Genomic DNA, 14,309 nt, shown 5'->3' on the forward strand with positions numbered 1-14,309 from the left:
CGGGCGTAAGAGTCTGACACTCTCTCTCGTCTCGCCCAAGGCGGGAGACGCCATTGGATTATTTTCCCCCGTTAAATGATTTTCCTTAAAGATGATTTCCCTTCTGATCTCAAGGATGTAGGAAAAGGAGAATGCAGTAGGCTAGTCTTCCTTTTTGACTGTATATTTTTTCTAAAAGTAATTATTGATTATTTGACAGAGATATGCAAATTCCCGAACAACTGGAGTTGGAGCGTCGCCGTCGTCGGCGTAGACGCAGTCCTCATGTACATGGACAGAAGCCGAAGAAACACCGCACTCTGCTCGTCTCAGCTATTGATGAACAAGCTAAAGTTATTCATGTAAGTTTGGGCATTGTCTTAAAATGTACAGTCCTTAAAAAGGCATAGCTGTTTATTTAGTTTTTTACACATTTCTAAAATTCAATTTCAATTAAAATAAAAGTTAATGTACTGAAAAATAATGATAACAATGTTCCAAAGTTTTTCACCGTGAGCAGTAGTTATCAATTTTCTCTTAAGCTTCTCAGCGCCATCTAGAAGTGAAAAGAAGATGTTGTAAAGTGTAGTTTGGCGTAGGGTGGACGCTTTGTAACTTGTGTGAAAGGTTAAACAGGATTTTAAACTACCACCCGCTAGATGGCGCAGAATGAGAAACAACAAACTGTTAAAAGTTTCGAGACTTCAGTACAGATGGCGCTACGTGTGTGTTTAGGAACAAGTTCCATGTATTCCCATTAATTCATGGGACTTTTATAACCATCAATATTACTGAATATAATAATATTTCGTAAATGTATAGATTGTTGAAATGTAGAATGCTGAATACACACTACAATAGTACAAAAAATTCGTTAAAAAGTATTTTTCAGTGGATATCCTAAATATCAAATATTATGAGTCAGTCAGGGTTTGATTGTAATTCTTGTTGTCGCAGGTACTGGATCCAGATGAGCTTCCCCGCCGCGCTCGGTATACCATCATGGTGACGGCGTGCCTCCTGCTGTTTCTCTGTCTGTTGCTGGTCGGAGTCACGTTGCGGATGGCACCTCTCATCGACGATATGGGTGAGTACTTTTATTTATAAAATAGTTATAGAAATAGCTGGACTTGAAGAATTTATACAGAGCACCCGTAAAGGACACAAACAGCCTATACTCGTAAGTGGCCAGTGCTTACCAACGGCGTCGTCTCACACAGTGAAGGTATCGTACAGTCGAAATGAATCGAAAACCAAAGTCGATCTCTAATCCAAAATCTTTTAATTATAATTAATTTTCGACATTAGTTCTATAATCCTAGTCCTGTTGAAGTTAAAACCAAGTCCGTTCCAGAGAGTTTGGATTACGATTTTCAAGTGCAGGAAAATACTCGTATATATAAAGACTGATATGTAGAAAATGTTCTTTTTATAATGTCCTTTTTTAGGCTGCCTTATTAGAAGGTACGTGTGTGTCTGCAGAATTAGACTATTTGGATTAGCTTCCAATTAGAGGTGGGAAAACGTATGCGTGACATGCTATATACATGTAAGTATATAAGTTTTGAATAACATACAAAATTATTTTTAATCCATGCGCTGACAGATTCGTGGTTACGGTCGTTGTATTATTTTGCCTGCATAGCAATGCATAGTATGTGATGTATTGACAGAAGCAGTGGATCGATATTCAAATATGAGAGAAAAGTATTTATTACGTAAATAAATAATAATGAAAACGTTACACCTATTATTTGTCGAAACACACTTCAATAGTATAATACAAACGATACTTCAACCATTTTAAAAATACACATATAGAATTAATAGCAAATAACATGTTTAACAAAAATTGTAACATCCAACTTTATTTTATGTACCCAGCCAAAGCCAAAGTAACTTATTATATGTAGTTATACATAAAGATACAAACTATGGTCCAAGGTCAATCTTATTAACCAAATCAGGTGTCTCACACCTTCTAAAAAGACCCTTGCGCGTAGGGGAAAAGATAGGGACTAGGGTGCTCTATAAATAGCCTAGATCATAGGGGTCCGTTTCAGTACACTTGAGTAACTCTTAGTGTAGTAACGATGTAGTAAAATAGTGACCTCACGTTTCGGTAAAACGCGTTAAATAGGTAAAAGGTAAAATTTTGTACCAGTACCAACAGTGAAGTGATAAAATACTGAGGTTTACTGTGGATTAAAAATTACACTAATCTAATCTTACTCCCATCCTCAATTACCAATTAAGTAGTTTCTTCGGTCAAACATAATTTATTTCGACTTTTCAATACAATAAAATATTCAAAAATAATTCTGCGTGAAAATCGAATGACTTGATAATGCACTATTTTATACAAAATTCAGAGAAAATGTCTTTTTTCGACCTTTCGTAAAAGTATTGAATTTGACTAGCACAAATCTAACCTTCCTTGCCTTGGCCGACTATGCACGTATAACTTCTTAGGTGGTGCGTGTCTCTATGGACGGTGTTGATTACCATCAGATGACCCGTCAGCTCGTTTCAATAAAAAATATTATTAATCACTGATCGAAGCATCTTCACTAAAGTCAAGTGGCTCCATTAGAAGTCAAGTGGGGGACTTGACAGGTCTTATACTTCTCAAGGGTGAGAAAAAATATTAGTTAGTTTTTCGATTTCTGAAATTTTTAGTTAATACTAAAATTTTGCTAATGCATGAATATTGAATAAGGCAAGCTGTGGGCAAGCGTAGTGTAGGGCGCCCTTCAGCTAGGTGGAGTGACGATATTCGTAAGGTCGCTGGTAGTGGTTGGATGCGTAGAGCTGAAGATTAAGTCAGCGGCTTGCCATTGGAGAAGCCTATGTCCAACAGTGGATGAGAACAGGCTGATGATGATGGGCTGGGTATTGATTTATTTTTGTTTCGTGAATATATTTAAAAACATAAAAATGCACATGTATTTTATTTTTTGTAAAGATAAATGAGAACAGAAATGTTTTGTCAGAAAAAAAAGATATTTTTGCTAAGTATGTACTACACTTTGCTCAAGAGCATCGTGTAAAGTATTGTATAAAAAAATCTAAGAATACAAATTCTAGTATTTTGACTTACCTAAATTAGAGGTCAAGTTTAGGCTCATACTTATCGGTCTTGTTGCAACCGCTTCAACCAACTTTATTTTATTTACTTTGTAAGTTGTTTTCCGATGTTTATCTCAAGTAATCTAGTACATAATAATTATTATACTGTGCTAAACAAACCATTAAACACTATTTACTGAAACGATAGTATTTCTCTGGTTTATGAAACTGACGGTGTGTTCAAACTGTTTAGTAAAGACGCGTGATAACGTCGCGACGCCTCAAGCGCCGTCACCTTGACATAACCACACCCATCTCCACCGCTCACTATATGATATTAATGACAAACTATCACTATAGTCTTTATGTTGAATATATTAAGAACTATTTTTAATTGTGGTGCAAGTAACGTTTTGAGAAATAGGTTCAAGTAGTCGCCATACTATGTCTTTATGTGGAAAGATGCGTGCTATGGATGTGTGCTATGGATAGTTTCTCTACTATCGATACATCGCACACTCGAGTTGCGCATCTTCCTAGCACAGGTATAGCTTAGCTTAGTATTAGTGGAAACGGTCACATAGTTTCACAGCACATTAAGAGTTAAAACGATACCTAAAATAAGGTATCGTTTTAATGTTCCCAATAACTTTTTTTAAATGTCTAGACAACCTACGCTTCACACTAACTTCACATAGATAGACTAAAAAGAAATATCCACAAAATTATCTAAAAGTAATAAAATGTTTCGTTGGTATTTTTCATAAAACAGTACATACATTTATTTAAGTGCACTGAATTTACTCTTAGCTTTTAAGGTAGACAAAATTCCGTGAAACGTTTGTGTCATTCCGTTCGTCAATATTAAATTTTATTCGTAGAATTCACAAAGTAACAAGTATTTTCGTATATTTTATAGTTTTTATAACGATAGTAAACTATCTTTGACTAATGCTTTTAATATTATCAAAATTCTAAGCAATAATTATAAAATGTTGAGACACAAGTTATCTAATTAATATTTTTAAAATAAACTTTTTTTTTGGATCAATGGTTTACGTTTTTTTATACACTAGCCTAGAAACCCGTACAAAAAAAAATACCGTTTTGGTATTATTTCTTGACAATGTTGTTATAAACCACCTTTTTTAACTCGAAAATCCGAATATTCATTTTGTTGACAGGTGTCGCGCACGTTTTTGAAGTTACGTGAATTGCTACGAAAGCGTAGGACAATGGGAGTATGGGTCAGCTCACGAGAGTTAAATGAGTTTCCAAACTATGAAATTAAATAACAAAGTTTTGGACATGAGTGAATTAAAATGTCCCGACCTTAAAAGTGGAAATATTATTATGTTACAAAAATTCGTAGAGGCCGGCTACGGCGTAGCTCGTAGCACGACCTCGGCGTAGCCGTAGCTATAAGTGAGAATACTTTCGTAAAGTTAATGGTGCCAAATAGACGTGAGATCTAAAAGTTCTTAAAGACTTAGTAGACATTACTTTTACCTTCTTATTAGTGTCTAATTTCGTTGTAAAACTTTTCAATTAAGTTAGCTAAAGGCTTTCGTGGACATTCATCTACGTAGATTGAGATGAATGATTATAATTATTAAAATCTCTTTCGAAACCTTTTGTTAATCTTTCTTTGTGGAGACAAGAACAATGTGAGATAGGATCTTGACAACTTGCGAGATAATGAAGTAAAAGAATTCTTAGATGTCCTTTATAATTTAAAGAGTCGTTGTATTTAAGGGAGCATGTAATTAATACTGTGTTTCATGTTTGTTTGTGCTTAGTTGTAGAAGTTATTTGTGTAAAACTTAAAATATAATATTCGTGGGTGTTAGATACTTTATATTGCAGGACGGTGAGAGAAACACTTTATTAAATTTTCAATTACGGTGTTAAGTTACGTGAGAGAAAGAAAAGCCTTTGTTTAGATGTTGTACGTGTTGTGAATATTATATTCATGAAGGGTTTATGTGGATCCATCCGAGCTTGACCGAGGCGACGACAGATATTGAACACAAGGTGGACGAGTAACTTGATCTAGTCCTTTATAGAAAAATCTGTACGAATACAGTCCTAAATATTAAATAGATAAACGTGACTTTTGATTGTTTAGTTATTGCTCTCAGTCGTCTCTCTCTTAATATTTTATTTACTGATTTCTGTCATCTCAGTGTGTGTGATATCTTTGTTTTTTTTTGGACAATTTATTCAACCCAGGTTCAAGTGGTTATTCGTATGCCGTAGATTATACATATGCCCCACAAAAAGCCAATACAATATCATAATATACGTTTGTGTATATGACATAGATGAAGTACTATAGACATTCATGTAAACTAAATGGTAAACAGCATGGCTGACTTAGTGGCAACTATTAACTGACGACTATCTCTTCGTCACGACTACGCTCAGTTATTGGAACTGTGTACTGTGTATACCAGTTTGGGTGTGGCGTGCTCGTAATTACACTCTATTCATTGCGCGACGGCGACGCGACGCGACACGACAAATCCCTAGCAGAACTCTCTATGCGTTTGTAAAAGCAAGATAACATTATTAATTCGTATATTCTACACACACACACAGGCATACAAATTCACGCTTACATAAGTTAAATTAATAACGTCTAGCAAGCCTTCTATAATTATATTATATTAATATTTGACGTTGACATTATTAGTCTTGTCTTTTCCCGACTAAGTTAGGATGGGTTTCAAGTCAAATCGGTTGTGATTGAATTATGTTTCCCTCTATAGATACTTCCATTATCAAGTTATTCGATATTTCGCGACCATAATGGTAAGCTCGTTTCCTCGAAGATTATAATTATAATTGTTATTCGCATTATAATTATTATCACGTACTTACAAAGCTGATTGATATTTTTAATGAGATCGCTAAGTTTAATTAAATATCAATGTTTATCTATAGATCATTGTCATGAAATTAAAGGCGTATTGGACACACTTCTTCGGTTTTCGCAATTGCTATTCTTTAGATTGGAAGAAAAGCAATAATCTGAAGTGACATATTTCAGATCATAAATCGGTAGACGTGAATTGTCAGCAGGCATATAGGATAAGTCTGCAGAGAATACTCGTACCGTTTTAAATATCCTTACGATCGATACAATAGGGTAGATGACTAATTTTTATTTAAATGTCCGTCTTGTAGATTATTTTAAAATAATTAAAAATATTAGTACGTCAGTTAGGTAATGAAAAAATAAAAGACCGGTTTTTTTAAGGAAACAAATACTTTCGAAGATATCAATTTGTAAAATCGCGTATCGTCACATCTAGGTACATTTTATACGTAGAAATTACGTATTTACTCCCGCTTGATTTGTTAATTGATTTCTTTTATCTAAAGTATTGTTATCTTATATGACAAAATATAAAATACGTGTCTAATATTTTTTCATTACTTAATTGAACGGACTAATTGGATTTTTAATTTTCATACCCCGTCATCATCTCAATTACTAATAAAAGAAAGAATGACATATTTAAATATTGTAGTGGAATTTTATGGTGATATTGCTCGTTTTGTCGTACATTTTATGGTGTTTTAATGGTCTGCCACCATTAGCATGTGGTACATTGAAGATAATCATCTAATTTCTATTCATTAATCTACGTCTATAGTGTAATTTGCGTAGACAATTAAAAGTATTCGCCGACCTATTCGCCAATTAGTAAAGTGCTAATGATAATAACTGTCCAAGGTGCGACTGTTATCCACTTTATTTTCTTCTTAATTAATTCGTTAATGAAACCTGACTTTAATAACACTTGAGGTTTCAAGTTCATTTACACGTAAGTTTTATGTTTAACTATGTAACGGTGAGAATTAAGAGCCACTTAAAGCAGCATCCAGTTTCACATAAACATGTTCTTACAATATCATCAGATGAATAAGTTATTCTGATGAAAAATTAATTTGCTATGCTCGAAACTATGTTTTATGAAAGTGCTCACGTAAAATGTAAAAATGAGAAATTACTTAATATAAGACGTTTTTACAACGAACGCGAAGATGTACGTGGGATATAAATCTTTGTAAAAATAAAAGTAAATGATCGTTCACTTTATTTAAACAAACAAGAGCAAGTTAATTTAGTGTAGTTTTATGAGAGAGAACAAAATGAATGCTCCATAGAATTATGATATCGTTTATGTTGTAATATATACCCTGCATACGTTGTACGCTCGCGATTTTACTCGCGGAAATTCTTGTTCTTGCCGGGAATTTTGAGAATCCCTTTCCCTGCTCCATTATGTTGCACAGAGACTTTTGTTAAATATTTATTTTTAAGGTTCAATCGCTATATGTAAGCATTTAATTGAATAATTTTGTAATAGAGGTTATCCTGAGAGTAAAGTGTTATTTCATATTTCACATGTGTGTTAGGTTGGGGTTCTCACTTTAGAAGCGATAAAAGTCAGCTATAATCACACCTCAGTCAGTTATAAGCTTACCAAACACGAATTTACGTAAAACAAAGTAGCAGGAAAACGCCAGGCATTAATATAGCCAAGATATTGTGCAGTATAGTTGAAAAGTTCGGTTGGTTGGTCGCGCCGAGTAATCATGCTTCATTCACCGTGCGCTCTACTCTAGGGGATTTTACTAGCATTCTTATAACACGGTACGATCGCCAACAAAAGTGGCTACTATAAAATTTTACGTCCACCAACATGTTGCTACATGTCAGTAATGAAATTCCACAAGTTTGTTTGTAATAACTGAACCAACATGTGATGTTTGCTCAGTGTATAAGGTCACGATCTTGGACGAAAGAAATAAAAGATGCAGGCGAACGTAAGAGCTTTTATTCTTCGACAGACGACTTTCTTGCTTAATAATGGCGAATTTGTTCAGTTTTATTTAGCTGCTGCATAGACATAATGTATTAATGCAAAGGATGCTAGACAGTAGACATAGCTGCGTTTCATACTGTGTTTGTTTAGTAGTAAAAGAGTACAGTTTGTTAATAAAAAGAGAGATTTCTATTCCATAAACGATTGTATTTCGCGGTTTTTGCTTAAGGCAAAATGCCATTAATCATTTGTTGTCAGAAAATAATACAGAAAAACGACAATTTATTAACGTAATCTATAACTTTTTTCCTGTTTGTGGTCTAACTTATAGTTTCTTTTCAATGTACTTACTTACGTATTTATTTATACGAAACTTTTTCTTATGACTTTTGTTTGTGACTGTAGTAAAGATGCATTGTTATGGAGTGGGTGCGACTGAGGCTGTTTCGACGTCTATAATACGGCAATAAAATGGAAAACATTTGTTATTGCTTTCCATATACAAATGGAATGAAAATTGTTTGACATGGGACTTTGAATCTTCAGTAATACTGTAGAGAAATGAAAATTGTTTAAAAGACTACTTTAGCTAATTGATTCATGACAATAATTTATTGTTTTGTACTAGGCATGTACCTAGAGGTGGAAATCCAACACAGGATCTTACATTCAGTAGACTGTCAAACTAAATGCTCTATTGAAATAGGCCTGCATAAACGTAGATTCGAGATGGCAAGTAAAAATGAGCTCTACTGCTATATGGATTAAATCCTGTTTTTGTTGTAGTCGTAACTTTACAAACAAGGTCTTAGACAAGAGGGCATGTCGCTTGTCGGCACCAGACGACTGTTGTACAGCCATTTATACCGTATCACGAATTTCATCGTTAATTAAATTCATAGACTTCATAGTACAGATAATTTGGTTTGAAGAATAGAGAAATAATAGTTTTAGAAATTGGATAGGCTTAATTTAATATTTGTAGAGGTAAATGATTATACGCTAAATTAGTTTTCATTTGAAATCTTTAGGTATGAGCGTGAGCAAATATACAATATGTAGATTTGTGGTTTGTGTAGACTTCTCTTGTTGTATCATTAAGACTCGTGTTAGACTGGGAGAAATTATAATCTGGCTATCGATATCTCACAACCAGATTTTATTAATTAAAAAGTCAAGAAAGGGATTCTATGATATTTGGCGGTGTTAAGGAATTATTTATTCCCGTACAATGTACATTATAGTTTATAAGAGAGACTACGCTTTCCATGTCTATAAATAGATTTTTTATTATTATTTAATAAAAACCCTAATATTTGCGATTATCAACATTATCCACAGGAGCGTGTTCGGTAGCATTACATTTCCGAGTGTATTTACCGAAATAAATCCTTAATCAAGTTGATTAAAAAAAACACATTCTGTTGTTCCATTGTGACCCCTCAAAAGTATCGATTACATCCATCCGTTGCTTGGCGAAATCTACTCCGTTTTGTATCGTTACCATGGCAACAGTTAATAAATTAGAATATGAGATTATCACCTGGACACGTTGAGGTCAGCCGCAGGTTTATCATGAAGGTCCATCCGATCCATCGGGTAACGTGATCAGATCGGCTCAGGTTTATTTGGGTAGCTTGCAAGACGTCACGGTAAAGAAAACTATAATAAAACTAGCTTCTTCATGCGACTTCTCTCACGTTCCGGCGATAAAAAGCACCTGTGTGTTAGGGTGTTTTCCACCAGAGATGTGCTATGTAGCTATGTTACGAAGATGTAATAGCTAAGCTGTAAAACTATGTGACTGTTTCTACTGATACTTAGCTATGTAGCTGTGAGAGTAACATGTGCTATGAAGATGCGCTGTTTCAAAGTAGCTGTGCGAGGAAGACGCGCGTTAAGCTATGTATACCAGGGAATATGATTTGTGGAAGCCGCATCCACAGCAACAACATAGGACATCTCTGGTGGAAAAGCACCTTTATACATACATATACAAACATAAATTCTCACAAGCTTTCGCACTTATAATTAGTAGGATAGAATTTTTAACTAGCTGGTGTCACGAATCCTTACAGACATATATAAGTAAACTGTATTATTAAAATACAGTAACAACAATATGTATGTTGTTTGGTAACGACCAATATCTCATCTGTAGTAGGCGGGGATGCCTTTGACAGTGGTGCATACTTACCACAAAGCGTTCTATTCACTTTGTACAGTTAAATATAGACTTCAGAGGCCCGTCGACATTACTGGGTTATAATTGTATGTTACATAGTTTAAGATATGTAAGTAAAAATGCATTTTAAAGTCCTTTGCCACCTTTCTAAGTTGATGCAGTTAGAAAATAGCTAAGTAAAACGCTGTAAAAACATAATCCTAGATTAGAATTGTAAATCACGCGTTCAAACACAGACCCATTTGTCGGTTTCACGTGTCTAAAAGATGAGCTTCGTTTTAAGTGGTAGTTCAGATCAACGTGACGAACAAGCAGGTATTATAGACTGTAATAAAACGTTTCACTTAAACAAACAGATTACGTATTAGTAGCCAATAAATAAACACTAAACATTAACCGTGAATCATTACTTGCGAGACACAAACCACGTCTCAATGGTTTCATAAAGAGGCTTATCATAAGCCATCGATAAAACGCCAGCTAAAATTGGAAATTTCTAAGCCATTTTATCTTATTCCCTCGGATATTCCACGTTAGGGTTGGCAAAGAAATGTGATTGAGAAAGGAAAGTGGGCAAATTGAGGTAATTAAAAGGTCTGTGAGCAGACGTTGGTGAGGTAGATAAATTATTTGGGGCACGTTGTCGTCGGTCGCCCACGTCCGCGGCTGCGACGCACCTCCTGATAACGTCACTCACACTTGACGGTGCCTTGGCTTACCACTCGTTTTTACTAAGAACGAGATTAAGTATGAAGCTTTATAACTAAGTATGGCTCTACCGTTTTTGAGGCGCAGGAGATAAAGGAATTGAAGCGATCCTTCAGTGGAATTTCTGCCAGTATTTTGCGGAGACACGTTCGCCGACCTTACAGTAATGTCAACAATTTTGTTATCTATAGCCTCTTTACGGCTAGTTGTCATGTGTTTAAATGATAAACAACGCTTTGTTAAGTTATCAAGATAATTTATTATTTATGTTGCTTTGAATTAAGTCTGATTTCGAACTACAGACATGACTCATAGAGTTACCAAAAATGTCTATTATTATGATATAAAAAAAACAACGATAAACATCTTGTCACAACAATGTTGAATTTCTTCAACATGAAATATTGAGTTACGATTATTACATCTCAATTTCATGCGTCAGTAAGTCTTGGATCGCTAAATCCGAATTATGCAAACGACGTGCGAGGTACGCCATCGACGGACGGGACTGCGTTCACTGGAATGAATAATGACGTAGAATTGGACACATAATTAATTAACCACAATATGTTTGCCATTGTCATACTCCTTATCTACCCCTGCATACGAATGCTACACGGGCTTTTACTCTACGCTTTTTTAAAATACAACCCTCTATTTTTCATTGAGCATTCCATAAATGTATAGAGTTGTTTTCGAAATATTTCTTTGTCCATCCCCGCTTGCATAGCAATCAATTTAAAAATATTCTATGCGTAAGCAAAACACAATAGTAAAAGAGGAAAACAAACTACTTTTATCTCGACTAGAGAGGCATCTACAGAATATAAAATGAAATATTACTTTTCTTTGTTGCTCAATCAAGATAACTGGGTCAATGACCTTATCAAAAAACAAAAGGTTAGAAAATATAAAAGGGGTAATGAATAGGACGGACTTCTATTTTTAAAATAGTCTTTTACTTAGAATTTTAGTAAATGAAGCCTCGTCTCCCCTAGGAACATTTGTCACATTGGAAGAGACATCGGGCGACGTCGGACGATATCGCCGCGACATTGATAACTGTGCAACACGTTAATGAACAGTACCAACAATTAATTATTATACGTTATGAGTAAGCCGATAACATATAATAATTAATTTAGTATGTCTCACGAAAGTTACAATAAAAGTATCAACAATGTTGCCGCGACATCGCCCGATGTCTCTGGGCACACATGTCGCTCGACAAATATTCCTAGTGGTGACATGAAAAGTTTTGTGCTACACAAGAATTTGTATGTAGGTACCTACTTTGATAGAATGGTGGAAGACAGAAAAAATAAAATTTCTTCCACGTATACCTACTTTTGTAAGATAGATAGACAGACAGAGTGAGTGTTTTAAAAAGACCAAATTAAAAGGACCTTCCGATGATCAATGAAAATGCATGAAGAGATTGATGAATATGAACGAACCTAAAGGGGTATGCCAAAATTGAAGCTTTAGGCGCTTTTCCACCAGAGATGTGCTGTGCTACGTTGCTATGAGTGTTTTGCTTCCACCAATTATTGATACACATAGCTTAGCACTAGTGAAAATGGACTCAGCTAAGCTATTTTGAAAGATGCGTGCTATAAATGTGTGTTATAGATGGCTTATTAATACAAGGTAATAGTAGGGCTATTGATACATCGCATACTTGAGCTGCGTATCTTCCTCGCACAGCTACGTAGCTTAGTATCAGTGGAAACGGTCACGTAGCTTCACAGTTTAGCTGCTACATTTTCGTTGCATAGTTACATAGCATATCAATGGTGGAAAACCACACTCAGACGCTCCATTACATCTACCGACCAGCATAGGAAACAAGAATAATATGTATGTGTAGATGTAATTTGATTAATGAAAACGTTGTTTTGTTTTAGCACTACATAAACATCACTCAAGGGTACAAGAGGTAGTACTTTGTAATCATAATTACTCTATTTAACCTTGGATTTATAATGACACAGTTGGGCCCTGGTCGTTTAATTAAGCCTAAGCATTTAGTGGTCTTTTGAACTGTGATTTTTAGTAAAGGACATCATTAAAACATTATGCCTCTTCCTTACCAAAGGGGCTTAAAAAAATATATAAGAACTATATTAACTTACGATAAATTTTCTTAAATTGGACATGATAGGCAACCTCAAACGAACAACGGTATTTCTAATCCATGAACTGGTGGTTCAGTACTCGCGGTTACTACTAGCCACTAGACGAAAACTTGAACTAATACTACTTTAACATATTTAACGCCATGGGGTGCAAAAATTACCGGCGCTAGCGGAGGATTTGCCTTCAACACATTTTTGTGGGCAGTCAAAGTATTGAGAATTGATTCAAACGTTTTTTTTTACACATAGCCCACCCACAGTTGTCATTTCCGAATGTTTATTAAAATGTTTCGCATTTAAAAATCCATAGAATACTTTTTCATCTCAGATGTAAGTACAGGAAAATCTTGCCATTATACATAGAGTAAAAAGATACCAAACATTAACATAACGAATGAATATGTATGTATCGTTAACTATGAACTTAAAAGTGGTTATAAAAAGAGTAGTAAGATTCTGTCGGCAAGATAACCGGCGCCAGGAGTTGTCATTCTTCTCTCATTAGTATTGGGCCATAGTCGGGTCGCGTACAATATTACAAGTGCGACACGGTGACGCCACTAGTCTGCCCACCCTAGTTGCTCTAACACGATTACTTAACGAGATTTTTTAATTCGCGCTGTGTCGATCTTGTTTCTGTGGAGTTAATGGCTTTTGTAGCAGTAGTTTTTATACATTAGTGTAGTTATAGTAAATTTTGTAGTTGGCAATTATATCTGATTGAAACTTAATTATCTATGTCTATACAAATATAAAAGATTGTATGATGTCTGATGTCTGGATCAGTTTTAGCACAGCTTTTTATCTGAGATACTGTTAGATTCTATTTTGGTCTAATTTCTATTATAAGCAATTAAAATTCAGTTAGTTGTCTATGGTATTTTTCAATCGTGCAGCAAATATAAAGAGGAGATGTAATAAATGAAATTCCCTTTAACATAATGTGTGGCATTTTACGTTGAACACGGGACGTTACAAACCACACCCTTCTTTACATTCCAACATGCATTTCAATACTTCGACACGTTGCCTATTAATGTTCCAATTTCTGAGCGCTTATAACCTATCTATACCTTTTAACTTATAATATCATTGGATAGGGCCCATTTGTTTTATAACAGTGCATACTCACGTTGCGGCATATCGTCTTTGTACATATACTTGCTTCATGTTTTAAATACCATATTCTTGCATTTACTATTTATACGTTTATGTCTGAAACATAAGTTTAATGTTTCAAGTAGTCTTGAAAGTTTACAAATTATTTCTCGTTCATCATTAAAGTTATTCGAAAGAATTTGAGCAGCCCGAACTCGGTACGAAGAAATGAATATAAAAAGAATTGGAACAAAACGATTCGTGGAATGTTTTAAGTATATTAACTAGCTTTTG

At 34.7% G+C, this 14,309-nt stretch overlaps 1 protein-coding gene across 1 annotated transcript in view; it reads left to right on the top strand.

The window, feature by feature from the left end:
• Window positions 1-14,309, top strand: part of LOC118268220 (atherin) — a 129,409-nt gene that overhangs the window by 45,263 nt on the left and 69,837 nt on the right. Inside the window, exons 5-6 of the mRNA XM_035582609.2 lie at window positions 200-341; window positions 937-1,066. Of these exons, the coding sequence (XP_035438502.1) occupies window positions 200-341; window positions 937-1,066 (272 nt within the window). The remainder of the gene's footprint in view (window positions 1-199; window positions 342-936; window positions 1,067-14,309) is intronic.

Source organism: Spodoptera frugiperda, chromosome 29, assembly GCF_023101765.2.
Source record: "Spodoptera frugiperda isolate SF20-4 chromosome 29, AGI-APGP_CSIRO_Sfru_2.0, whole genome shotgun sequence".
NCBI lineage: Eukaryota > Metazoa > Arthropoda > Insecta > Lepidoptera > Noctuidae > Spodoptera > Spodoptera frugiperda.